The following is a 27,596-nucleotide window of genomic DNA, read 5'->3' as shown; positions in this document are numbered from 1 at the left end:
TTTTTGGTTAAGTTTATTCCTAAGTATTTTATTGTTTTTGATGCTATTGTAAATGGGATTGTTTTATTTCTTTGTCAGATAATTCATTGCTAGTGTTTAAAGATACTACTGTTTTTTTGTGTGTTAATTATATATCCTGCAACTTTACTGAATTTGTTGACTGGCTCTAAAAGTTTTCTAGTTGAGTCTTTAGGATTTTCTATTTATAAAATCATGTTATCAATTAATAGAGACAGGTTTTATTTCTTCCAACTCTGATGCCTTTTGTTTATTTTTCTTGCCTGACTGCTTTGGCAAGGATTTCCAGTACTATGTTGAATAGGAGTGGTGAGAATGGCACCTTTGTCTCGTTCCTGATCTTAGAGGAAAAGCATTCAGCCTTTCACCGTTGAGTATGATGTCAGCTGTGGGCTTATCGTATGTGATCTTTTTATTATGTTGAGGTACACTCCTTCAGTACCTGATTTGCTGAGTTTTTATCATAAATGGATGTTGAATTTTGTCAAATGCTTTTCTGTGTCTATTGAAATAAGATGTCTTCTTTCATTCTGTTAATGTAATGTATCACACTGATTGCAGGTTGAAACTTCCCAGGTATAAATCCCCCTTGATTGTGGTAAATGATCCTTTCAACGAGTTGCTAAATTCAGTTTGCTATTATTTTACTAAGAATTTTTGCATCTATATTCATTAGGGATGCTGGTCTGTAGTTTTCTGGTAGTGTTCTTTTCTGGCTTTGGTGTCAGGGTAATGCCAACCTTATAAAATTATACATGAAAAAGGAAATGTTATAACTTATACTGTAGATTCTGTCTCATGTAAGAAGGATTAACCCTGCTTTCTTTTTGTTACCATGATATGCTTGAAATATCTTTTCCATCCTTTCACTCTCAGTCTATGTTGTGTCTATAATGCTAAAGTGAGCCTCCTGTAGGAGGCATATTGTTGGATCTAGTTGTTTTTATCCAGTCAGCCATTCTGTGTCTTCTGACTGGAGAATTTAATCTGTTTATGTTTAAAGTAGTTATTGCTAATTAAGGGCTTACTATTGCCATTTTGATAATTGTTCCTTGTTTCTTATCCTCTTTTTTTCTTGTTGTTTTTAATGTTTTGGTGTCTTGTGGTATCAGTAGGCTTTGATTTCTTTATCATGTTCTTTTGTGTAATTCCTACAGATTTTTCCCTTGTGGCTACCATAAAGCTTAAACTATCTTAAAGTTATAACACCGTATTTGAAAATAATAACTTTAACAGAATTCCTAAGCTCTACACTTTGACTTCTGCTCCCTTTCACATTTTATGGTTACAGTTTACATATTTTTATATTGTGTAATAAGATTTTATTTATGATTTTTATTGTTTTTTACCTTTTACTAAGGGCACATGAATTATGTTCCACCTTTACCATACTACACAATCTAACTTTGACTGTATTTTACCATTACCAGTGAGTTTTACACTCCCTTTTTCATTTTTATGATGTTAATTAGTGTCCTTTTATTTCCACTAAAACAGGTACCTTTAGCATGTCTTGTAAAGTAGGTCTAGTGGTAAATAATTTCCTCAGCTTTTGTTTGTTTGGGAAAGTTTTTATTCCTCTTTCATTTCTGAAAGACAGCTTCACTGGGTATAGCATTTTTGTTTGGCAGGCTTTTTTCTTTTGATCGCTTGCATATGTTATCCCATTCTCTTCTGGCCTGAAAGGTGTCTGTTGACAATCTGCCAATAGTCTCATTGGGTTTCTGCTGTATGTAACTTCTCTTTTCTCTTGCTGCTTTTAAAATTCTTTGTCTTTTGGGGCGCCTGGGTGGCTCAGTCGGTTAAGCGTCCAACTTCAGCTCAGGTCATATCTCACGGTCTGTGAGTTTGAGCCCCGCGTCAGGCGCTGTGCTGACAGCTCAGAGCTTGGAGCCTGCTTCGGATTCTGTGTCTCCCTCTCTTTCTGCCCCTCCCCTGCTCACGCTCTATCCCTGTCTATAAAATAAAAACATTAACATTTTTTTTAATTGTCTTTCACATTTGACAAATTATATGACTGGGTGTTGCTCTATTCAGGTTCAACCTCTTTGGGGTCCTATGAGCCTCTTGGGCCTGAATGTGTATTTCTCCCTCAAGGTTTGGGAAGTTTTCTGCCATTGTTGCTTTTTAAAAAAATTATAGTTGACACACAACGTTACATTAGTCATAGATGGACAACAGTGATTTGACAACTCTATACATTATGCTGTGGTCACTGCAAGTATAGCTACCATTCACCACGATACAACACTATTACAAGACTATTAACTATATTCCCTATGCTGTACCTTTTATCTCTGTGACTTGTTCCTTCTGTAATTGGAAGCTTGTATCTCCCACTCCCCTCCACCCATTTTGCACACCTTGCCCCTGCAGCCATTGACTTGTTCTCTGTATTTACGGGTCTGTTTCGGCTTTTTGGTTTTGTTTTTTATATTCCATGTATAAGTGAAATTATATTGTACTTAATGTCCTTGGGGTTCACCTTGTTTGGCACTCTGTGCTTCCTGTACCTGGATGTCTGTTTCCCTCCAAAGGTTAGGGAAGTTTTCAGGTACTATTTTTTCAAGTAAGTGTTCTGCCCTCTCTTCTTCTGGGACCCTTATAATGTGAATATTTGCTTAATTTTGGCCAAGAGATCCCTTTACCTATACTCACTTTTAAAAATTCTTTTTTGGGGGCATCTGGGTGGCCCAGTCAGTTCAGCATCCAACTTCAGCTCAGGTCATGGTCTCACAGTTCATGAGTTCAAGCCCCATGTCGGGCTCTGTGTTAACAAACAGCTCAGAGCCTAGAGCCTGCTTCAGATTCTGTATCTCTCTCCCCATCCCCTCCTCATGTTCTGCCTCTGTCTCTCAAAAATAAAATGTTAAAAAAAAATTTTTCTTTTTGCTGTTCAGGTTAGGTGCTTTCTAATCCTGTGTCTTCCAGGTCACTGATCTGTTCATTCTTCTGTATCCACTAAGTTACTATTGATTTTCTCTTGCATATTTTTTCATTTCTTTGGTTAAGTTTGGAGTTCAACTCTTTTCTCCAGGCCAGCAAGCATCTTTTTTAAAATTTTTTTTTAATGTTTATTTTTGAGAGAGAGAGAAACAGAGCATGAGCATGGGAGAGGCACACACAGAATTGGAAGCAGGCTCCGAGCTGTCAGCACAGAGCCCAACCCAGGGCTCAAACTCATGAGCCATGAAATCATGACCTGAGCTGAAGTCGGACACTTAATCGACTGAGCCACCCAGGTGCCCCAGTATGTTGATTACCGTAAAATCTTTATCAGATAGGTTGTTTATCTTCATTTCATTTAGTTCTTTTTCTCTGATTTTGTCTTGTTATTCCATTTGGAGCATACTCCTCTGTCTCCTCACTTTACTTTCTGTGTTTATTTCTATGACTTAGGTGGCAAAACTGCCTCTTCTAAATACAAAAGAATGGCCTTGTGTATGGTTGTCTCCTGTGTGTTCCTGATTACTTTGGCTGGCTCAGCTGTGACCAGTATGGACTGGGGTTCGCAGGGCTCTTTGTGCTGAGGGCACCCTGGCAGAACAGCTGGAGCTGAAGTGGGTACAAGCCAGGGGGTCCTGGGGTGCTCACACAGGGTGCACCCTGGTGCCTGGAACTGAGGCAGGTACTAGCTGGGTGTTCCCAGGGTGCCTTGTGCAAGGAGCATTCTGGCTCGGGTCGCTGGACCTGAAGCAGGTGTGAGCTTGCCCTAGCAAGTCATCTGGAGCTGAGGTGTGGGCCCAGGTGTGGGCCTGCAGTGCAGGGTGCTTTGCTCCTGTGATACCTTGGTGAGATGACTGGAGCTATCGTGAGCACTGATTAGGCATGCCTCGGTGTGTGCTGTGCCGGGGCCACTTTGGTTGGACAAATGGAATGGTGTAAATTAGGGTCCCAGGCCTCATGGACCCTGCTCCCATCTGTGCTACCAGGCCTCACGGACCCTGCTCCCATCCGTGCTACCAAGATGGAGGGAAACTGTAAACCATGCTAGTCACCAGCCCCTCTGACCTGGAGAGAGTTCCAGAGCTTGCCTGACATTTGGCAGAGTTCTAGAGCTGGATCCTTTGTATTGTTGTTGCTCTTTAAATTTTTCTTTTGTAATGTTTATTTTTGAGAGAGCGAGCGAGTGAGCACATGAGCAAGTCGGGGAGAGGCAGAGAGAGAGGCAGACAAAGAGTCCAAAGTAGGCTCCAGACTCTGAGCTGTCAGCACCCCGACGTGGGGCTCAAATTCACAAACCAGGAGATCATGCCCTCAGCCGAAGTCAGATGCTTAACTGACTGAGCCACCAAGGCGCCCCTGTTGCTTTTTTAAACCACGGCTCTTTTTGTGTGCCCCAGGGCATCCAGGACTGGTATGGGCTGGGTGCCTAGGGCTCCCTGAGGTGGCAGCCTGGCTATTCTATCCAGACCCTGCTCCCATCTGTGCTATAGAGATGGCAGGGGAATGTAAACCGTGACAGTTGCCAGCCCCTCTGATCCAGAGAGAGTTCTAGCAGTTCTGTTGCCATCTGGCAGAGTTCTAGGGCTCGATCTTTCATATTGTAGCTGCTCTTTTAACCACAGCTTGTTTCTGTGCTGCAGTGAATCTGCTCCCAGTCTCAGTATTAGCTCTCCCCTGTGTAGTTGGCAGCATCAGGGGTAGGGGTTTCCTTCATTACAACGTCTCCATCTCTCTTGCCATTCTCTATGTGTTCTAGTGTGTTGTGCAGAAGCTATTCATTCATCCCGCCATTCTTCAGGAGGAATTGCTCTGTAACTAGCTGTAGATCTGGTGTGGAGGTGGAGGAAGTGAGTTCAGGGTCTTCTTGTTGTATCTTAGACCAGAAGCCCAGCCTTTGTTGCTTTAAATATCCTTTCCATCCCTTTTTTTCTCTTTCCCTTCTTGGATTTCCATAATGCCAGTATTGTTTCTTTTCATTTTATCCCATAAGGTCTGTAGGCTGATCTCACTTTTTTTTTTTTTTTTTTTTTTTTTTTTTTTTTTTTTTTTTTTTTTGCTTTACTGACTGGAAAATTTGAAATGTCCAATCTTCCGGGTTGCTAATTCTTCCTTCTGCATAGTTGAGTGTGCCTTTGAAGCTCTCTGTTGAATTCTTCAGTTCAGTTACTCTATTCCTCAGCTCTAGGATTATTTATTTTTGAGAAAAGAGACAAAGTGCGAGCAGAGGAGGGGCAGAGAGAGAGAGGGAGACACAGAGTCTGAAGCAGGCTCCAGGCTCTGAACTGTCAGCACAAAGCCTGACACAGGGCTCAAACCCACGGTCTGCTAGACCCACGGTCTGCTAGATCATGACATGAGCCAAAGTCGGATGCTTAACCAACTGAGCCACCCAGACGCCCCTAGGATTCTTTTTGGTGGTTTCTGCTTCTTTGTTGAACTTGTCATTTTGTTCATTTTTCATTTTCCTAATTTTGTTTAGTTATCTGTGTGTTCTTGTTCACTAAACCTCTTTAAGAGGATTATTTTGAATTCTTTGACAGTTCCCAGATCTCCATTTCTTTAAGGTTATTAGTGCTATATTAGTTTCCTCTGGGGCAGTCATAGTTGCCTTTTTGTGATTATTGATTCCTTACTTTGGTATCTGCAAGTGGTAAGTGATCTCCTCTCCCAGACTTTGCAGGTTCATTTTGGCAAAGACAGTTTAACAGTTAGCTTGGTTTGGATTTCTGGACAGGTCTACCAGTAACATCTTTGGGCCTGCTATTATGGACTATTTGGGAGCATGGCAAGGGTTTAAGCTCTGAGATCATGGGTGGTTAGGTGTGCTGCCAACTGAGAACAGCTTGATAGGACTGCTGGCTTGGTGCCCGGCCCAAGTGAGGCTGTATGATGGGCACCAGAGTTTCCTAGATTTTCAGGGTAGGCTTACTGGATGGTCAGGACTCAATGCTATACTCAGCAGGGAAGGTAGGGTTATGAATTAGCTTCCTTGCCCTGCTAGGGCAGCAGGATGGGATGCAGGACCTGCATAGTTTGTTCTCTGGGGGCCTGGATTAAGCAAGAGTGTGCACTGGAAAGCCCAGGCAGGTGAGGCCACTCGTTTTGCTCTGCATTCAAGTGCCACTGGAAGTAGGGCTGTTGAATGGTCTATGCAACATCCTATGTGTGCTGGTTAGGCTCCATGGTCAGGCGGGCTTAAAATTTTCAGCAATGAGTGGGGCTGTGAATTAGTTTCCCTGCCCGGACACGGCAGGGGAAGCAGCTCAAAGGCTAGTAAGGCTCTTTGTTGTCCTCACTCAAGCTGACTCATGCTGCAGTTTTTCTGGCCAACAGGGCTCCTTGCTTTGCCCTGAGGGCAGTCAGCCCTGCCCACCTACCCCTTAGCTTGAGCACTGCTGAGTACCGCAGCTTCCAGGGGTTCTCACCAGCCCTTCCTGTCACATGGGTTTGGGGACTACTCTCCATAGCCATTAGCTGTGACTCAACCCAACGGGCATCCATTTCAACATAGAGAATGTTAAAATGTTAAATGAAGGGAGCAAGGTGCAAATTTGTGCATACATGATCGCAGTTATCTAAATCTCAAAACCACTAACTTGTACCTAGAATACGTAAAAATAGATTATCATTGAACAGTAGATTCCATAATCTGTCATGCAGTGAAGTTCTATATAGTGTTGACTTCTAAAAGACACCCCTCAAAATTACAATAGTGGTTTATTGTCATCTTATTCTCGCCGACATGGCCCAAGTTGGAAGTTTGCAGACCATAACTGCACACACCAATATTGCCAGCCATTGGTTATTTGGGGTTTAGCATGCTCACCTTAAAGTCATTTTTTGTAACAGACCCTGTTAAAATTAGGATTCCACAGAACAATTTCCTGAATTCCATTTTTTTCTTTTTTTGGTTGGTTTCCATCTACAGATCTTTGTGGGGGGGGCAGGGAACCCACAACCTGAAATATAAAATTAAGGGTAAAAAATGTCTCTTTACAGGTGTTCCCTTACCCAAAGAAGACATTTCTGCCCCCTTGATCTCTAGCTCGCCAGTGAAGGAAGCCCGGGAGTATGAAAACCCCCCAAGTGAAGAGGAAGATAAAATAAAAGAAGAGCCCTTGACCATCTCTGAACTGGCATACAACCCGAGTGCCAGCCTGCTCCCCACCCCTGTTGATGATGATGAGATTGACATGCTCTTTGACTGTCCATCGAGGCTGGAGTTGGAAAGAGAAGACACAGATTCATTTGAGGAACTGGAAGCAGATGAAAATGCCTTTTTGATGGCCGAAGAAGAAGAGCTGAAGGAGGCTCGCCAAGCTTTGTCGTGGAGCTATGACATTCTGAGCGGCCATATTCGGGTGAACCCACTGGTCAAGAGTTTTTCCAGGCTCCTTGTGGTGGGCCTGGGGCTGCTGCTCTTTGTATTCCCCCTGCTCCTCCTCCTTTTGGAGTCAGGTATTGATCTCTCCTTCTTATGTGAAATCCGCCAGACGCCAGAGTTTGAGCAGTTTCACTATGACTACTACTGTCCTCTAAAGGAGTGGGTGGCTGGCAAAGTAAACCTCATTCTCTACATGCTGGGTTGCTCATAAAGTTCATATCTCATGTGACTAAGGGCTATATTCAATACTAGTGATTTGTTTTTTTTGGTTTTTTCAGCAACTGCCTGGTTCCGAATGGTCATGGGGCCATCAACAGGTGTTCGTTACTCATAACTGATTATTAAAAACTTTAAGTTAGCTTTCCATAATTCACTGCAGCTAAGTAAGTTTAAGTCAAATGCAGTTATTTTAGTTCTAGGTCAGGAAGATGGCCTTTAACCAAAAATATGTTTATTTTTTAGTATACGACAGACATACTCTTTATCTATTATATCATAATACAGAATACATTGCGCTGAATTAGATTTCCCCCTTTTTTAATAGCACCATTATAAGGTTCAGAATCAGAATTTTAGTAAAAACCCAAGAGAAAGTTTTTGAATATAATCCTTAGTGAAAACAATGTCCTCTAACCGATGCCTATACAACTAAATTTATGCTGGGCTTTTGTTTTCTGTTTTTTTAAAACTATTTTTATGTGTTCAAAATATTTTGGTAAATTTTTAGCAAAAAAAAAAAAGAAGCCTCCTGGAGTTATTTAAGTGTACAGACTGTAAGACTAATGCACAAAGGGTATGTCGGGAATTTTTTAATGTTTTGGCACTGGTTTGTTTTTTAAAATATTTTTGGCTGAACAATTACATAATTTGTTACCTTCAGAGGAGATAGAAAATAGGTAGAAAGACACTGTAGTAAGTAAGCTCTTAAAATGGATGATGGAACTAGAGGATGTAGAAACTAAGAACACTCAAGCTGATACTGGGTAGTCTGTTTTTCAAAGTATTTGGACAAGAGGACTTTCATTTGCATTCTGTCCATAATATTTTGGTTGGGGAAGCAGAACGTTTTTAAAAGAAAGTGAAACTAAAGGAAAAAAGTTAAAAGTTATGGTAGTTAATTGCACATGATCGTACATTAACCCAAGAGGGGAAGCAGATGGGGATGGGGCAAGTGGCAAAACAGGAGTTCTGGTGAGGCTGGTACGCAAGTGGTGGCAAGCAAACCAGCTTTTCTGAAAGCGGTGTTGATGCATGGTACTGGATGATATAATGTGTACTTACTGTTGAGTCGACACGAATATGTTTAAGTGGATCTAAATAAAAGTGGAGAAACTTTAAGGCATAGTTTTTTGGTCCCTCATGCCATTCATTTTGATTCTGTGGAAGAAATTTCAAAAGAAGTGTGTGTGTGAGAAGGATGGGGGGAGGATATGAAAAGAATGGATTTTGACTTATTGATCATGCTGATGATCTTCGTTTGTGTTGGCCATTATATTCCTTTCCCAGTTTTCTTGAGATCTTAACTCATTCATAATTGGGGCTCCCATTAAGAAAGTAGAATGGATTCATTAGGTGATCCACCATTTCAGCCTGGGTGAAATAGTAAAATGACTCCCTAGCCAGATAGCAGAGGGGACAAATGTTCTAGTACCTTCCTTCATACCATTAAATCCACAACAGAAAGACAAGTACTCTGCATGGGGAGGCAACAGATCCTACCAATACTGTGGTATAACTGAGAAAGAAAAGGGTATGGAGTTTAGGGCATTGGGATTTCTCCTTGGATTGAGAACGTTCCAATCCCTTCATTTACAAAGAGATTGGATGCCCATATTCTCTCCTAAACTGTAATAGATGCTTCAACTCTATCATGAGCCTGATTTCCAAATTGGCCATTCCTGTCCTACTCATTCATGGAGCTCTGAGCACTGTATTAGACATTTAAGTTTGAAAATAAGTTTTAAAAAGTCTGCTCATGAAGCCTTCAGTTGAGCAAACTATAATACACATTTGCTATTAAGTTTGTAGGGTGTTTTCTCTCACGTGCTTTCAGTGATTTATTTTGCTTTTTCTTGAAGAATCTTTATTGCCTGAAATTTGATACCAATTCTATTGGTAGCAAGAGATTTTCTATAGTTTATTTTGGAAGTTTTCAAAGGTTTTTACTCCCCTTTGTTATGACTTCCAAGTCATACTTTCTGACAAAAGGGTACCCAGTATAGTCTGCACAAAATTAGTCCCCCTTGTCATCATGCTTATCATTTCCTTTGAGGTTCTAACCATAACAAACCTAGCCCTTGCCCTTTTAAAGTAATATTAAATATTTTTTTTAATCATGGAAGCAATATATGATTGCCCATCATGAAACCCTGAACAATACTGACAGGATAAATGCCACACACAATCCAACCATGCAGATTTATATTAGGGAGTAACAAATTACTTTTAACATTTCCAGCTAACATCTCTTTCAGGCAAAAAACATCATTATTGAATAGAAATGTTTTTTAAGTGAAGGAGTTAACAGAATAGGGTCTGCTGAATTTAAGCACTAGCCACCAAACATAAAACTTGGATCCTGAAATACCTTTTTGTCAGAATGGCATCAGCCTTTTAGAAATATCCACTTAAGTTTTGTTAGGAGACAGTCACCAGCTGCCTGAATCAAATGAGGAGAAAAGTGCTTCCAAAGATGGTGAGTTTATAACATAGTGAGATACAGAATTCAAAGCAAGTGTGTGAGTATATGTATATTCCATATTATTGGCATAGATGTGTTTATATATGAATCTGTATATATGTGTGTGTATTTTTATACACACAACTGACATGCCTTTCATACACAGTTGTGTTTGTTTTTCCCCAATTGAGGAGTCTGTAACATATTATTCTTTTTCCCTCTCAGATATCATGGTGGATAAAACCCAGTCTCAAAGCTTTCAATTTTCCACAGTTCAAACAACTGTGTGTACATTTGTGGTTATACATACACACATATATGGCAAATACATATACACACACAGTCTTGTCTTTAGTGCTAATGCAAGTTGATCATGAAAAAAATGTAGGTAAAGTATCGTGTATTTCTGTCTGTGCTTGGAACATACTGTAAAATGTTATGTATTTGGAATATATTTTGTGGTTTGTCTAATATTTATAAAGACAACTCTGGGAAGAATTCAAAGGTTGATTTCATTGAAATACTAGAGATACTGGGGCCATGTGACCTGTGATTGGAGCCTTATCTTTGTATAGTGAAACCTGCATTTCTATGTCAACATCCAGATTGTTTTATATGTTAATATGGTGGCAGGAATCCCTAATAAAAATACTCTGGGGAAAAATGTTTCTGCAATCATTTAGTTTTATTCAAAGGAAAGTTGTATAAATAGCCTATTGGAAACTACAGAAAGGTGCCATATTTGACCATGAATGAGGTCACCCTTGAATGGTGATAGTATGAAAAAACAAAACAAAACAAAAAGCAAAATTACAAGTAATGGATGGAATCAACCCTTTGCAGAAATCACTCAGGCTAAAACCAGGAATATTGAGTGTACTGAAAATGCACCCAGATATAAAAGATAGCTATAGTCTAATTAATGGCATTAAGATAACTAGAGAAATAGCAAAGCATGGAAAAAACAGAAGAGAGGGTTCTTCATTACAGATAGGAGGAAGGCTTGCAGGATGTTAAAAAATTGGTAGGTAGTCATTTCTGGCAGAAAAGGGTGCTTTCCTGTGCCAGAGAGAGCCACGTCAGATGCAACACTTGCCATGAAACTTCTGTTCATGGGCTCTGGAAGAATCTTATTATTCTATTCTTATCTTCCCTTCCATACAGCATGGCCTAAAAGGCCCTCTGCTTTGGTTTGACACAAAGCTAACAACTCCATACCTGATTGCTAAATCAGAAGGTGTTTCTGTTGAAGCAAAAAGGGCGCTCTATAGGAACACCATAGACGTCAAGCCAAATTGTCAATCAGCTGTGGTGGCCTCAAGTCTGTCATTCTGTTTTACTCAGATATAATGGACATATAAAACTCTATTAGTTTTAGGTGTAGAACATAATGGTTATATATACACGTATATGTTGTGAAATGATCACACATGAAGTGTAGTCAAAATCCATCACCTCACAGAATTATTTTTTTGGTGATGAGAACCTTTAAGATATACTCACTTAGCAACTTTCAGTGCAATATAGTATTGTTAACTAGAGTTCCCGTGTTGTATGCTGCATCTCCAGGACTTATCTTATAAATGGAAGTTTGTACCTTTTGACCACTTTCATCCATTTTGCCCACCTGAGGGTGGGGAGTGGGGGAAGTCTGTCAAGTTCTTACTCAGCAGTCGTCAGAGGTCAGGCTGTAGAGTACAGGCAAGAAAAGAATTCTGTGGTTATTATTCAGGCATGAGGTGACTTAGGGACCTATGGTCCCAGCTCTAGCTGCCGTAGCTCACAACTTTATTTGGCTTAGTGTCTACAGACTGGAAGGTTCACACAAGGTGACTCTGGGCTCCTTATTCCTTGAGAAGTCCAGTCTCCTGACCCAACCTCATCTCTTGGGAGAAACCCTTTTCCTTATTCCTACAGTCTTTGCTTAGCCCAACAGGGAAAAGATCTCTTAATCACATTCCAGCCTGGAAGGAAAGTACTGGGGAGAAGGTTCCACCTGTGGGGTGACCTCGGGATGGTTGTGGTTGATGAATTTGAGACTCTTTGGGCCATCTGTCTCTACTGGGTGGAGATAATGTATTAAAAGTCCCTGCTTACTTGTCCTCCTGCTTCTTCTCTCTCTCTCTCTTTCTCTTGGACCTGCTTTTGGGCTTCCAGTCTACATGCAGTAAACAGACCCAGCAGGACCAGCCCGTGGTGGGCCCAGCCAGGACTCGGCTCTCCACACACCAGCCTCGGTCTGTGATGGGGTGGGTAAGTTTGGCGAGCCCCACCCAATGGGCTCAGCTGCCATCACTTCAGAGAGGACAAAAGAAGCCTCACTTGGGTGTCAGATCCCAGCTGTGCTCTCCAACCTATTAATAAAACTGATTTTAATCCTCTCTTGGCCATTGTGTCTATTGTCTACTGGGAACTGGGGTGGTGGCTGGGGGTGAGAGTCACACTAAGCACACTCCAGAATATTGAGGATCTCTGCAACCCGCAGCAGGGGAAGAAAGACAGGGCTGCTTCTGGCTGGACCTCAGGCATCAGGGGATGTCGGCCACTGACATTGGCCCTGCAAGTGAGTGAGGGGGCTTGAGACTTAGTAAAGAACAAAAGGTTAGTTGGAACCAAGCATCCCTATTCTTTACCTGTAGCTGATGCTTTAATCAAATATCTCTTTGTAAAGATAACCAAGGCCACTTTCCTGGTTGTAAAGAAAAACTTTTAGTAGGACAATGGCTGTATATACTTCCTGTGGGTACTGAGTATTGAAATGTGTCTTGCAAATTACAGCAGCTTCTCCAGCAAACACCGGTCACCTTGAGACTCCTCATCCGCAAGAATAATGATCATGAACATTGGCTTTCTGCGGAGACAATCCTTCAAGGGAGAGAACACAATAACAAACCCACATTAGTTTCTACTCTGCTTGGCAGTCTTCATAATAAGTTAAAAATTCAACGTTCTGGTGTAAGCATCAATCTCCTGTAATTTCCCTGATGTGAATCTGCTTCCTCCTGCCCTGAATCAGCCCAGGTGTCCTGACACCCCTGAACTGCCAATTCTGCAAAGTTACGGACCAGACCTTGAACAGTGGTGGCCACATAAACATACTGCTCCCCGGTCATAGGGTTACTATGTAATTTATCGTCCAAACCAGGGCTCTTCTGAGAGTGAAAGGGGTGTTTTTAACGATTATGTCAATATCAGGGATTAACTAGGACTGCTCCAGACATTCTACCTCTAAGGCTTTGCCCAATCAGCTAGGTACCCTCTTTCAACAAACGCCCCAGCTTCTTTGTCTAAAATATTGACAAGGAATAATTTTATTGCCTGATACTCATATCCTCCTCCTTGCCATCAAAAATCAGATTGAAATTTACCAAAATAAATCATATCATGTGGTTTGGTGTAAGACTGTAAATTACACAGAAGATCATTTTAAGTGAGCCTCTGGCATTGAATCTTTAATGCTATCCACTCAATTTACTTGCCATTTTTTATTTTGAATTTCTTGTTCAATGTGAGGCAGGTAGAAGGTTAAAATGATCTCAATGCTCCTTTTTGCCTCCATAGTCCTGATTTTGACATTTTTGATCTGCACCTACAGAATCAGTTTAACAGTGTGTGACTGTTCAACACGTCAAGCCAACTTGATCATGTATACTGAGAAAGTATACAGTCAAGTACAGTGAAGCCAACTTGATCATGTATACTGAGAAATGCCAGCCAGCTTGGCTGGCAGTTGTTTAATGCTAGATGCTCCACGTGTGCTCTTCCCAGAACATAAGCTGTAATGTGAACCAAACATTATCAAGTACAAGGAATCACAGCTGGAAAGCTGCCTTTCAGGGCAGTCTGTCCCAAGATACCAGGTGTTCCCATGGACATGCCTGTCTCAGAAGGTCTGGGGACACGTTATACACGTTTTACTACCAGTCTCCCATTTTTCAAATTTCTTGTGGCAGAGACTGGCAGCTGAACACGAAAATAGCTTCCTCTTCATCTTGTGCACAGAATTTGACTACATATCCCAGCCCTTGTATACTTAGGTATGTTGTATTCCTGAGTTGTGGCCAATGGAATTTGCATAGGAAGTGATCTGCATCGCTTTCAAGCCTGGACTAGGCGTAGGCTTCCATTTGCCCACTGCATGTTAACACCTGCAATGGCCTTAAAGTCGAGGAATTTGAGCTGCCAGCAATTGGGATGTGCTTGATTGTGTGCAGCAGAGCACCTCCCCCTTCATCCTAAACCAAACACATCTCGGACTACTTTTGAGCAACACAATCCTAACTGGGAAATTTCCAAGTCTGTTGCTGCTACCACTCCTACTCTTCAATTTGGCTATCATCCCTAATGAAGGAGACTACAGCTGAAAGCAGGTCTAAGGACCGCCCAGCACTGGAGTCTTCTGGGAGATCTTTTAGAGAACCACTCTACAGAGGGGAAGAGATGCCATTCTGTTCCAAACCTGGGTGGGGGCCTAGTTTTGGTGCTAATATGTCTTGGCACTCTTGCTTTCAGAAGCTTAATTGGAATCATCCGCTATTAGAACCCAAGGAAACCCACCCTGATGGGCAAAATCACCCCTGAACTACTGGGTTCAGGAGTGGTTTCATGGGCATGTGACCTGTGAACTTTTATAGGGCTCTTTGGTTTAATGCTCTGATAGCACTATCTTGAAATTCTTAATTTTTATCTTTGAAGTTGTGTTTTGTAAGTGAAGTCCAATGGGAAAATGAAATGTAAAGATCAGCCAGGCAACAGTGGGCACCATGCCATACTGTGCAGTTGGCCTGGATACCAAGCATGTACACATGCATACATAGTGCACTCTAAGGGACCAGGGGTCCCTGAGGGGAATTCCTGCACCAGAACCTGAACCCATATTAATGGCAATGGTGTCAGTTGCAGCAGAAGCTGGCCCTGGAAAAAGGAGGTATTCCACATAGGGGTGGCTGTCCCTGGAACCTGTGGTGGGAGGCCAGCTTGCCTGTCAATCCCTGGAACCCATCTCTGAAGCATCTGCACAGATAACAACTCTGGCCTGAGCACTGGAACAATATCTGCCAGCACTTGGGCAGTAAACTCTGATAGTAACTTGTTAACAACATAAAAGTGTACACACAGACATTATAATAAACTGTATCAGAGAGTCATTAGAAGTCTTCAAAGAGTTTAGCATTTCTGGTTTTGAAAACAAATCCCCACAGGCTTGGAAATAGAAATTAAAGACCCTCACAGTCCATAGAATCCACCCTCCATTTTCATATAAAAACTTTCATGGGCCAGTTATTAACAAACAACTATACAATAGTTTTCCCTTGTGACTGAAGATCTAGCTTTAGAATTCATAAATAGGCATTTTAAATTATATACAAATCATGAAACTAACTTTCAGCTTCTTGTACAACTTCTACAAGTTATAGGAAAGATCAGAGGAAACACTAAAATGCCATGATATAGAGTAACATTTAAACCTACATTCAGGCTTAACAAAAAATTGATTTGTAAGAAGAGTTAAATCTTTTGAGAAAAATTATTCTGCAAGAATAACCAGCTCTAGATATGCTCAAATTTATATTTCAAAATAATTTGTCAGAAATGTATCCTAATGTTGTTAGCCTATGAAATATTCTTAACAGTACCACTAAGTTGCATCAGCAGAAAGATCCTTCTCAAAACTGAAAATTAACAAAAATTATTTGTGATCTTACATTTATCAGGTGATTGATATTATTTTCAATTATATTAATTGAAAAATGCAGTTGCTAAAATAAGTTTTGATGACTTAATAAAAGTTTATAGAAAAATGAACCCTAAAAATGTTATGATCAAGATATTTATATATTCACATATATTGCTTTAACAAGCTATTATTTATTGTATTATACAAAATTATGGGATCAAAATATTGTTGTTTGCAATTTGTATCACATGTTGTAACATAAATGTTGTTACTCACATATTGCTATTACCCTTTTATGTTTTACAAGTAATAAAATATTATTTTGAACAAAAACCTCCACATTTTCATTTTGCACTGGGCCACGAAAATGGTCATTGATCCTGTACCCACAGGGTTATCATTCACAATTAAAGGAGAGATAAAGTGTTTCCTAAACAAACAAAAGTTAAAGAGGCCATCACCACTAAACTGACCTTGTAAGAAATGTGAAATGGACTCCTTTAAGTGGAAAAAAAAGGCTATATTTAGAAGCAAATTATGAAAGAAAAACGTTTTATAAGTAAAAGCAAACATACAGTAGAGGCAGTAATCATTTATGAAGCCAGTATGAAGGTTAAAAGACAAAAGTAGTAAAATCGATTGTAACTTAAAAGTTAGTTCAGAAGACTCAGAAAATAAAGAGGTAGAATATGACCATATATCCATAAAACATGAAAAAGTTTACAAATGAAGTTCTTTTAGATGGTGTTCAGACTTAAGTGACCACCAATATACAGTGCTATGTGCTTAGAATGTTATATAAGAACCTCATGGTAAGCACAAATAAAAAACCTGACACAACAAATAATGAGAAAGGGATACAACCATAGTGCTAGAGAAAGTCATCAATCACAGGAAAAGAGAGCAAGAGAAGAAAGGAACAGAGAAGAATTATAAAAACTGGAAAACAATTAACAAAATGGAAGTAAGTGCATACCTATCAATAATTATTTTAAATGTAAATGGTCTAAATGCTCCAATTAAAAGACATGAGGTGATGGAATCAATTAAAAAAAAACAAAACAAAAAACAAAAAACATGCTGCCTATAAGAAACTCACTTCAGACCTAAAGATATATACAGACTGAAAGTGAAGGAATAGAAAAAAAATTCCACGTAAATGGAAACAAAAAACAAACGAAAGACCAGGGTAGCAATACTTAGACAAAAAAGAATTTAAAAGACCATAACAAGAGACAAAGAAGGACATAATGTAATAATAAAGGGATCATTCCAACAAAAGGATAAAACAATTGTAAATAACTATGTATCTAACACTGGAGCACCTAAATACATGAAAATAACAGACACAAAGGGAGAAATTGAGAGTAATACAAAAATAGTAGGAAACTTTAACACTCCATTTTTATCAATATATAGATCATCCATGCAGAAAATCAATAAGGAAACAGTAGCTTTGAATGACACATAGACCAAATGTACTGAACAGAACATTCCATCCCAAAACAAAATAATGCACATCTTTTTCATGTGCAGATGGAACATTCTCCAGAACAGATCCTGTATAGGCCACAAAACATGTCTCAGTAAATGTAAGAAGACTGAAATCATATCAAGCATCTTTTCCAACCAGAATGATATGAAATTAGAAATCAATTAAAAAAAAGGTGGGAAAAACACTAACAATTGGAAGCTAAACAACATGCTACTGAAAAAACAAAGGACTAATGGAGAAATCAATAGGAAATAGAAATACCTGAGACAAATGAAAATGAAAAAACAACAGTCCAAAATCTTTGGTACACAGTGAAAGCAGTTCTAAGAGGGAAATTTGTAGCAAGACAGGCCCACCTCAGGAAACAAGAAAAATTTCAAAAAAAAAAAAAAAATCTAACATTAAACCTAAAGGAAACAAAAAAAGGAGAACAAACAAGCTCAAAGTTAATAGAAGGAAAGAAACACACTAAAGATCAGAGTGAAAATAAATGAAACTGAGATTTAAAAAACAGTAGAAAAGATCAATGAAACCAAAGCTGGTTCTTTGGAAATATAAAAAAAGTTAATAAACCTTAGCCAGACTCATCAAGGAAAAAAAAAAGAAAAGAGAAAGTAATCAAACAAAATCAGAAATGTAGAAGAAGTAATAACTGACACCACAGAACTATAAAGGGTTATAAGAGACTACTTGACTATATACCACCAAACTGGACAACGTAGAAGAAATGGATAAGTTCCTAGAAATGTACGTACAATATTGCAAAACCAAATCCAGAATAAATAAAAATTCTAAACAGACATTACTAGTGGCAGTATTGAATCAGTAATAAAAAAAAATCTCCCAATAAACAAAAGTCAGGGTGAATTCTACCAAACATTTAAAGAAGAGTTAATATCTATTCTTCTCAGATTATCCCAAAAAATGGAAGAGGAAGAAAAGCTTCCAAATACACTCTCTGAGGCCAGAATTTCCTTAATAAAAAATCCAGACAAAAACGCAACAACAAAAACTACAGACCAACATACCTGACGAGCATAGATACAAAAACCCTCAACACATTATCAGCAAACCACATTCAACAATACATCAAAAGGGTCACTCACCATGATCAAGTGGAATTTACTCCATGGATTCAAGGATGGTTCAATAACCACAAATCAAACTGACACATCACATTAACAAAATGAAAGATAAAAATGCTGATCATCTCAATAGACAAAGAAAAACTATTTGACAAAATTCAACATGTGTTCATGATAAAACTCTCAACCAAGTGGGTTTAGAGGGAACATACTTCAACACAATATGGGCCATAAATGTCAAACCCGCAGGTAACATTATCCTCAATAGTGAAAAGCTGAGAGCTGTTCCTCAAAGGTCAAACAAGACCAGAAGGTCAAACAAGAATGTCCACTCTCACCACAGTTATTCAACATAGTATTGGAAGTCCTAGCCACAGCAATCAGAGAAGGAAAATATATACAGAAGATATGTATATATAGAGAGAGAATATAGAGAGAGAATATATAGAGAGAATAGAAAAATATATACAGGCATCCAAATTGGTAAGGAAAAGGTAAAACTTTCACTATTTGCAGATAATATATATGTAGATATATATCATATATGTAGAAAACCATACTTGTAGAAAACCAAGATTCCAGAAACAAATTTAGAATAAGTGAATTCAATGAAGTTTCAAGATACAAGATTAATATACAGAAATCTATTGTTTCTATACACTAATAATGAAGTAACAGAGAAATTAAGCAAATAATTCCACGTATAACTGCAGCAAAAAGAATAAAATAGCCAGGAACAAACTTAACCAAGGAGGCAAAAGTCCTATACTCTTAAATACTGATAAAAGAAATTGAGGATGCACAAGCAAATGGAAAGATACACTTTGCTCATGGATTAGGAGAATTAGTATTGGTAAAATGTCCATACTACAGAAAGTAATCTACAGATTGAATGCAATTCCTATCAAAATACCAATAGAATTTTTCACAAAACTAGAACAAATAATCCTAAAATTTGTATGAAACCACAAAAGACTCCAAGCAGCCAAAGAAGTCTTGAGGAAAATAAAGGTGGAAGAATCGCAATCCCAGATTTGAAGATATACTACAAAGCTACAGTAATCAAAATAGTATGGTACTGACACAAAAACAGATACGTAGATCAATGGAGTAGAATAAAGAGCCCAGAAATAAACTACTGACATGCTAATATGGCCAATTAATCCTCTGTAATACATTACAGATTACAAAGGAGGCAAGAACATACAATAAATGCTATTGGGAAAGCTGGACAACTACATGCAAAAGAATGAAATTGGATCACTTTGTCACACCATACACAAAAATAATCTCAAAATGGATTAAAGACCTAAATGTAAAACCTGAAATCATAAAACTCTTAGAAGAAAACATAGGCAATAATCTCTGTGATATCAGCCTTAGCAACATTTTTCTAAATATATCTCCTAAGGCAAGGAAAACAAAAGCAAAAATAAGCTATTGAGATGATAATAAAATAAAAAGCTTTTGCACAATGAAGGGAACCATCAACAACAAAAAAAGGCAACCTACTGAATGGGGGAAGATGTTTGCAAATGATTTATCTGGTAAGGGGTTAATATCCAAACTACACAAAGAACTCCTACAACTCAACATCAAAAATACTTGATAGAAAAATGGATAGAGAATCTCAAAAGACACTTATCCCAACAATACATACAGATGGCCAGACACATAACAACAGACGCATAAAAAGATGTTCAGCGGTGCCAGGGTGGCTCAGTTGGTTAAGCATCAGACTATCGATTTCAGAGGTCATGATCTCATGGTTTGTGAGTTCGAGTCCTGCTTCTGGGCTCTGCGCTGACAGCATGGAGACTGCTTGAGATTCTCTCTTTCCCTCTCTCTCTCTGCCCCTCTTCTGTTCATGCACTCTCTTTTTCTAATTAAATAAGTAAAACATTTTTTTAAAAAAGATGTTCAATGTTACTAACCATCAGGGAAATGCAAATCAAAACACAATGAGATATTATGTTACACTTGTGAGAATGGCTAACAACTGAAAGATAAGAAATAACAAGTGTTGGGGTGCCCAGATGGCTCAGTAGGTTGAGCGTCCAACTTGCTCGGGTCGTGATCTCACAGCTTGTGAGTTCAAGCCCCGCATCGGGCTCTGTGCTGACAGCTCAGAGCCTGGAGCCTGCTTCAGATTCTGTGTCTCCTTCGCTCTCCGCCCCTAACCCACTTGCATTCTGTCTCTGTCTCTCTCAAAAACAAATAAACCTTAAAAAAAAAAAAAGAAAGAAGTGTTGACAAGGATGTGGAGAAAAGGGAACTCTCGTGCACTGTTGGTGGGAGTATAAACTGATGAAACGGTTGTGGAAAATAGGATAGAGTTTCTTCAAAAAATTAAAAAAGAGAAACAGCATACAATCCAATAATTCCAATACTGGGTTATTTATCCAAAGAAAACAGAAACACTAATTTGAAAAGATATATGCTCCCCTATGTTTATCGTAGCATTATTTACAGTAGCCAAGATATGAAACAATCCAAGTGTTTACTGGTAGATGAATGAATAAAGAAAAAGTGACATAGATATATATAATCAAATATAACTCAGCCATAAAAAAGAATTTGGAGTCCCAGGTGGCAGTAGGTGCAGGAACAGAAGCTGGGTGAATGCCGCTGCCACCCCCCGCCCCCATCCCAATGCTGCATCCTTGGATGCCACCTACTGTCTCTTTTCTTCTCTGGGTGCGTGAGATTGGAATCTACACATGGATTTGTCACTGCCACAGGCTGTGTAGCTCCTGACCTTTAACCACAGGAAAGGAAAACCAGGGTGACTTCAACAAACAAATCAAAGTCCACCTCGTAGAAGGTCCAAACATTCCACCACCACACACAAGGAGGAGCTCTGCAGAGGACTGACCGGTGGGATTGAGCGGCCAAAACACAACAACAGAGTACATGCAACATACCCCAAAACACCTTCCTGAAGTGCCAGGCCCTGGACAGTGAATGACTCCCTTTCAATATGGTAGTACTCCCAGGTGCAGGACATAACAAGCTATTAAAACATGCAAAAGACAAACAGCCGAAATGACAAAATGGAAGAATTCTCCTCAAAATAAAATTCAGGAAGAAATGACATCCAGAGAACTGCTCAAAACAGATATAAACAATATATCTGAACAAGAATTTAGAATAACAATCATAAGACGAGTAGCTGGACTTGAAAAATATATAGAAGATAGCAGAAAATCTATTGCTGCAGAAATCAAAGACCTAAGAACTAATCATAATGAATTAATAAATTCTACAAGTGAGATGCAAAATAAACTAGATACAGTGACAGGATGGAAGAAGCAGAGGAGAGAATAGGTGAAACAAAAGATAAAATTATGCAAAATGAAGCTGCAAAAAAGAGGGACAGGAAATTACTAGACCACAAGGGAAGAATTAGAAGGCTAAGTGACTCTATGAAATGAAACAGTATCTGTATCACAGGAGTTCCAGAAGAAGAAGAGGAAGAAGAAGGAAGACAGAGAGAGAGAAAGGGGCAGAAGGTTTATTTGAACGAATTATAGCTGAGAACTTCCCTAATCTGGGGAAGGAAACAGGTATCCAAGTCCAAGAGACACAGAGAACTCCCTTCAAAATCAACAAACACAGGTCAAAACCATGACATAATCATAGTGAAACTGGCAAAATACAAAGATAAAGAGAGAATTCTGAAAGCAGCTAGGGACAAACAGTCTTTAACGTACAAGGGTAGACACATAAGGGTAGTAGCAGACCTGTCCACTGAAACTTGGCAGTCCAGAAGGGAGTGGCAGGAAATATTCAATGTACTGAATAGGAAAAATATGCAGCCAAGAATCCTTTTATCCAGCAAGGCTGCATTCAGAAAGAAGGTGAAATATGGAAAGGTAGCACATGTTCACAGATTGGAAACATATTAAAATGTCCATACTACCCAAAGTGATCTACAGAATCAGTGTAATCCTGTCAAAATTCCAATGGCATTTTTCATATAAATGGAAAAAATAAGTCTAATATTGGTACAGAATCACAAGACTCCGAAATAGCCAAAGCAATATTGAGAAAAAAGAATGAAGCTGTAGGCATCACATGTCCAATTTCAAACTATGTTACAAAGTTATAATAATAAAAATAGTATACTACAGGCATAAAAATAGACAAATAGACCAATAGGAACAGGACAGGGTCCAGAAATAAGCTCATGCATATATGATCAATTAATTTACAATGGGGGAAAGAATAGTCTCTTTAATAAATGATGTGGAGAAAACCAAACAGACGCATGCAAACAAATGAAACTGGACCCCCACCTTACATCACAAACAAAAATCAACTCTAAGTGGACTTAAAACTTAAATAGATGACCTAAAAGTGTAAAACATCTAGAAGAAAACACAGAGGGGAAGCTTCTCATACTGATCTTTGCAATGATATTTTTTGGACTTGATACAAAAGCAAAGGCCACAAAAGCAAAAATAAATGGGACTGCTTCAAACTAAAGAGTTTCTCCTAAGAAAGGAAACAATCAAGAAAACAAAAACACAACCTATGGAATGGGAGAAAATATTTGCAAACCACACTTTCAATAAGGGGATGATATCCAAAATACATAAGGAAATGTTGTAACTCAAAATCAAATAAACAAGGAAAACCAAATCATCCCATTAAAAAATGGGCAAAGGACTAGAATAGACATTTTTTCCCCAGAGATTACATACAAGTGGCCAGCAGGTACAGGGAAAGATTCTCAACATCACCAATCATCAGGAAACTGTAAATCAAAACCAAAATGAAATATCACCTCACACCTAGTAGGATGGCTATCATAAAAAAGACAAGACAGGGGCTCAGTCTGTTAAGCATTCAACTCGGTTTGGCTCAGGTCATGATCTCATGTTTTCACGGGTTCAAGCCCCACATCAAGCTCTGGGCTGGCATCATCGAGCCTGCATGGGATTCTCTCTCCCTCCTTCTCTCTCTGCCCCTTTGCCACTCGCACTGTCTTTCTCTCTCTTAAAATAAATAAACAAACCTTAAAAAAAGATAAGAGATAATAAACGCCAGTGAGGATGTGGAGAAAAAAAGAAACTTGTGCGCTGTTGGTGGGAATATAACTGATACAGTTACTATGAAAAACAGCATGGAGGTTCACCAAGAAATTAAAAATAGAACTATACCATATGATCTACAAATCCCATTTCTGGATATATATCCTCCCCTGCCCCCAAAAGGGAAACCATTTTCTTTAAGAGGTATCTGTATTCCCCAAGGTCACTGTGGCATTAGTCACAGTAGCCAATGTATGAAAACAACGTAAGCATCCATCAATGGATAAACAGATCAAGGAAATGTGGCATATGTACACAATGTAATATTTTTCAGTCTTTATTTTTTTTTTATTTTTTTTTTAATTTTTTTTTTAACGTTTATTTTTGAGACAGAGAGAGACAGAGCATGAACGGGGGAGGGGCAGAGAGAGAGGGAGACACAGAAGCGGAAGCAGGCTCCAGGCTCTGAGCCATCAGCCCAGAGCCCGACGCAGGGCTCGAACTCACCGGACCGCGAGATCGTGACCTGAGCTGAAGTCAGACGCTTAACCGACTGAGCCACCCAGGCGCCCCTATTTTTCAGTCTTTAAAAAGAAGGAAATCCTGTCTTCTGTGACAACATAGATGAACATGGAGGGCATTATGTGAAATTGGGCAAAGAAAGACAAACACCGCTTGGTATTACTTACTTATATGTGAAACCTAAAAAGAGTCAAATTTCTAGAAACAGACAGTAGGAAAATGATTGCTATGGTCTGGGGGGTGGAGAAAAAAGGGAGTTTGCTAAGAGGGTACAAATTTTCAGTATATAAGTTCTGAGATCTAAAGTATGACATGCTGACTACAGTCAGCTATATCATATATTTGCAATTTGGTAAGAGTGTAGAACTTAAATGTTCTCACCAAAAACAAACAAAAAATAGAATAAAAGTGTGAGGTGATGGCTATGTTAATTAACATAATAAAAGGCATCCTTTTTTTTTCTTTTTTTTTTTTAATTTTTTTTTTTTAACGTTTATTTATTTTTGGGACAGAGAGAGACAGAGCATGAACGGGGGAGGGGCAGAGAGAGAGGGAGACACAGAATCAGAAACAGGCTCCAGGCTCTGAGCCATCAGCCCAGAGCCTGACGCGGGGCTCGAACTCACGGGCCGCGAGATCGTGACCTGGCTGAAGTCGGACGCTTAACCGACTGAGCCACCCAGGCGCCCCATAAGGCATTCTTTTACAACGTATACATATATCAAAAAATCATTTTGTACACTTGAAATGTCTTACAGTTTTGTCAATTATACCTCAATAAAACTGGAGAAAAGAAAGTATTACTTTTTTTAAAAAGAAACAAGAATGATCAATAATCTATGGGGAGCAAGTTTAGGAATTCCCGGAGCTTGCACCAATGGGTTAACAAGGTTTAGGACGAACATCCAGAATAGGTAATTGGGGCAAAAGTGCCCCCAGCATAGAACAAAAGCAGAAAGCTGCTTCCACAGAATGAAAGCATCCAGAATAGGTAAACAGGGCAATAGACCACCACAGCAGGGTGATATTGCCTGAAGCTAATCAGCAAAAGAACGGTGCCTTGTTGACCCTGAGGTAGCATGCTCAGTCTTGAATAAGACTGAGGCAAGTTAAGACAAACAGACAAGGTGCCTGGTGCCTGCCATAAACAGCCATCTATTCAGCACCAGATTTTGTTTTGTATTGACCCAAACCCCTAACACCACATATCTTGGAAATGCCATTTCTCTCATACACTTGAGTTAATGTTCACTGTTTCATTGTCTATGCATGCCCATCACGTTTGTAAGCCTTCTGATCCTAATAAATACAAAGCAAGGGCCCTTACTCAGGGCTCTTGTCTCCTCCCAGACATTAGCCTCTCTCATATTTAATTCTGTGTCCACTCTCTTGTTGGACAAGAAAAAGATCCAAACTCAAAGTCTATGACAATAATCTAAACTTCCACCTCTGAAAAGTAGACAGAGAGCAAATTAAATCCAAAGTAAACATAAATAAAGAAATAGAAGGAATTAAAGCAGAAATCAATGAAATCAAAAGTCAGAAATCGAGAGAAAAATCAATGAAACCAAAAGCTGATTCTCTGAAAAGATCAATAAAGTTGATAAGCCTCTAGCTAGGCTAAGAAAAAAGCAGAGGACAAAAATTACTAAATTGAGAAATGGAAGAGGTAACAACACTATAGATCTCATGAAAATTAAAATGATATTAAGGGAACCTATGAACAATTCTATGCCTACAAATTTAATATTCTAGATGAAATGGACCAATATCTTAAAAGACACAGTCTGCCAATGTTTACACTGGAACAATAGGCAATCTGAATAGGACTACATCTGCTAATGAAACTGTATCAATAATTAACAACCCTCCAAAACAGAAAGCACTAGGCCCAAATGGATTCAATACTGAATTCTACCAAACATTTAAGGAAGAAATTATACCAATTTTCTACAATCTCTTTCAGAGGTTAGAAATAGAGAGACTACCTCTTAATTCAATTTTTGAAGTCAGTATCACCTAATACCTGAAACTACAGAACAATATCTCTCATGAACATAGATACAAAAATTCTCAACAAAATACTAGCAAACTGAAACCAATTATGAATAAAAAGAATTATGCACCATGACCAAGTGGGATTCATCCCAGTTATTTATTCAACATTTGAAAAGCAATTAATGCAATCTAACATACTAAAGCAAGCTAAAAAAAATCCCACACAATCCTGTCAATAGATGCAGAAAAAAACATTTGACAAAATCCAACACCCATTCATAATAAAAACTCTCAGGAAGTTAGGAGTAGAGGGAAACTTCTTCAACCTGATAAAGAATATCTATAAAAACATTAGAACTAACATCATACTTATGGTGAGAAACTTGAAACTTCCCCACTAAGATCACTTTTTAACATTGTACTTGAAATTCATGCTAGTGCAATAAGACAAAAAAAATGAAATAAAATGTGTACAGATTGGGAAGGAACTCATAAAACTGTCTCTGCTCACAGATGACATGATCATCTATGTAAAAATCCTAAAGAATAACAACAACAACAACAACAACACTTCTGGAAGTAATAAGTGATTATAGCAAAGTAGCAGTATCCAAGTTATTATTTAAAATTCAAACACTTTCTGGGGCACCTGGGTGGCCCATTTGGGTAAGAATCTAACTCTTGATTTCAGCTCAGGTCATGATCCCAGGGTCGTGGGATGGAGCCCCATGTTGGGCTCCATGTTGAGTGTGGGGCTTAAGATGTTCTCCCTCTCTCTCTCTCTCTCTCTCTCCCTCCCTCCCTCCTCCTCCCCCTCCTCTATCCTGCTCACCCTCTCTCTCTCAAATTAAAAAAATAAATTAAAAAAAGTCAAACACTTTCCTACATACCACCCATGAACAAATGGAACTTGAAATTAAAAACACAATACTGTTTACATTAATACCCCCCCCCAATGAAATACTAATACTTAGGTAGTAACAAAATATGCACAGGAGGAAAACTACAGGAAGACAATGTTGTCAAGATGCCAATTCTTCCAAATTTGTTCTATAGATTCAATGCAATCCCAACTAAAATCCAAGCAAGTATCTTGTGTGTATTGACAAATGGATTCTAAAATTTATATGGAGAGGCAAAAGACCCAGAATGGTCAACATAATATTGAAGGAGAAGAAGAAAGTTGGAAGACTGACACAATCCAATGTCAAGTCATATTATAAACCTATATGAATCAAGACAGTGTTGTATTAGCAAGAGAATGGACAATAGATCAGTGGAACAGAATAGGAAGCCCAGAAACAGACCTACATAAATATAGTCAGCTGACCTTGACAAAGGAGCTAAAACAATATAATGGAGCAAAGAGAGTCTTTTCAACAAATGGTGCTGGAACAACTCAATACCTATTTGCAAAAAAAAAAAAAAAAAAAAAAAAAAAAATCTAGGCAGACTTTACACTCTACAAAAATTAACTCAAAATGGATGACAGACCCATCTGTGAAATGTCAAACTATAAACCCCCTAGAAGATAACCTAAGAGAAAACCTAGATGACCTTGGGAATGGTGATTACCTTTTAGGTACAACAGCAAAGGTAGGATCCATGAAAGAAATAGCTGATAACCTGGACTTCATTAAAATTTAAAACTTCTGCTCTGGAAAATTCACTGTCGAAAGAATAAAAAGACAAGCCACAAACTGGAAGGAGATATTTGCAAACAATGCACCTGATAAATCTGTTATCCAAAATATA

The 27,596-nt window shown here is 38.8% G+C and overlaps 1 protein-coding gene across 3 annotated transcripts in view; it reads left to right on the top strand.

Moving 5' to 3' along the window:
• FRMD3 (FERM domain containing 3) overlaps positions 1–12,409 on the top strand; it is a 313,991-nt gene extending 301,582 nt beyond the window's left edge. For 2 of the 3 annotated variants that reach the window (XM_006939122.5, XM_045043767.1), the window contains exon 14: positions 6,964–10,694. In XM_006939122.5, the coding sequence (XP_006939184.3) occupies positions 6,964–7,559 (596 nt within the window). In that variant the 3' untranslated portion in view covers positions 7,560–10,694. Of the gene's footprint in view, positions 1–6,963; positions 10,695–12,185 lie in introns of those variants that run through there. The other variant, XM_019815813.3, reaches the window with a different exon arrangement.
• Positions 12,410–27,596: the final 15,187 nt, after the last annotated feature.

This window comes from Felis catus, chromosome D4 (genome assembly GCF_018350175.1).
Source record: "Felis catus isolate Fca126 chromosome D4, F.catus_Fca126_mat1.0, whole genome shotgun sequence".
Classification (NCBI taxonomy): domain Eukaryota; kingdom Metazoa; phylum Chordata; class Mammalia; order Carnivora; family Felidae; genus Felis; species Felis catus.
Note: the sequence above shows the minus strand (reverse complement) of the source record. Positions and strands in the feature narration are given on the sequence as shown.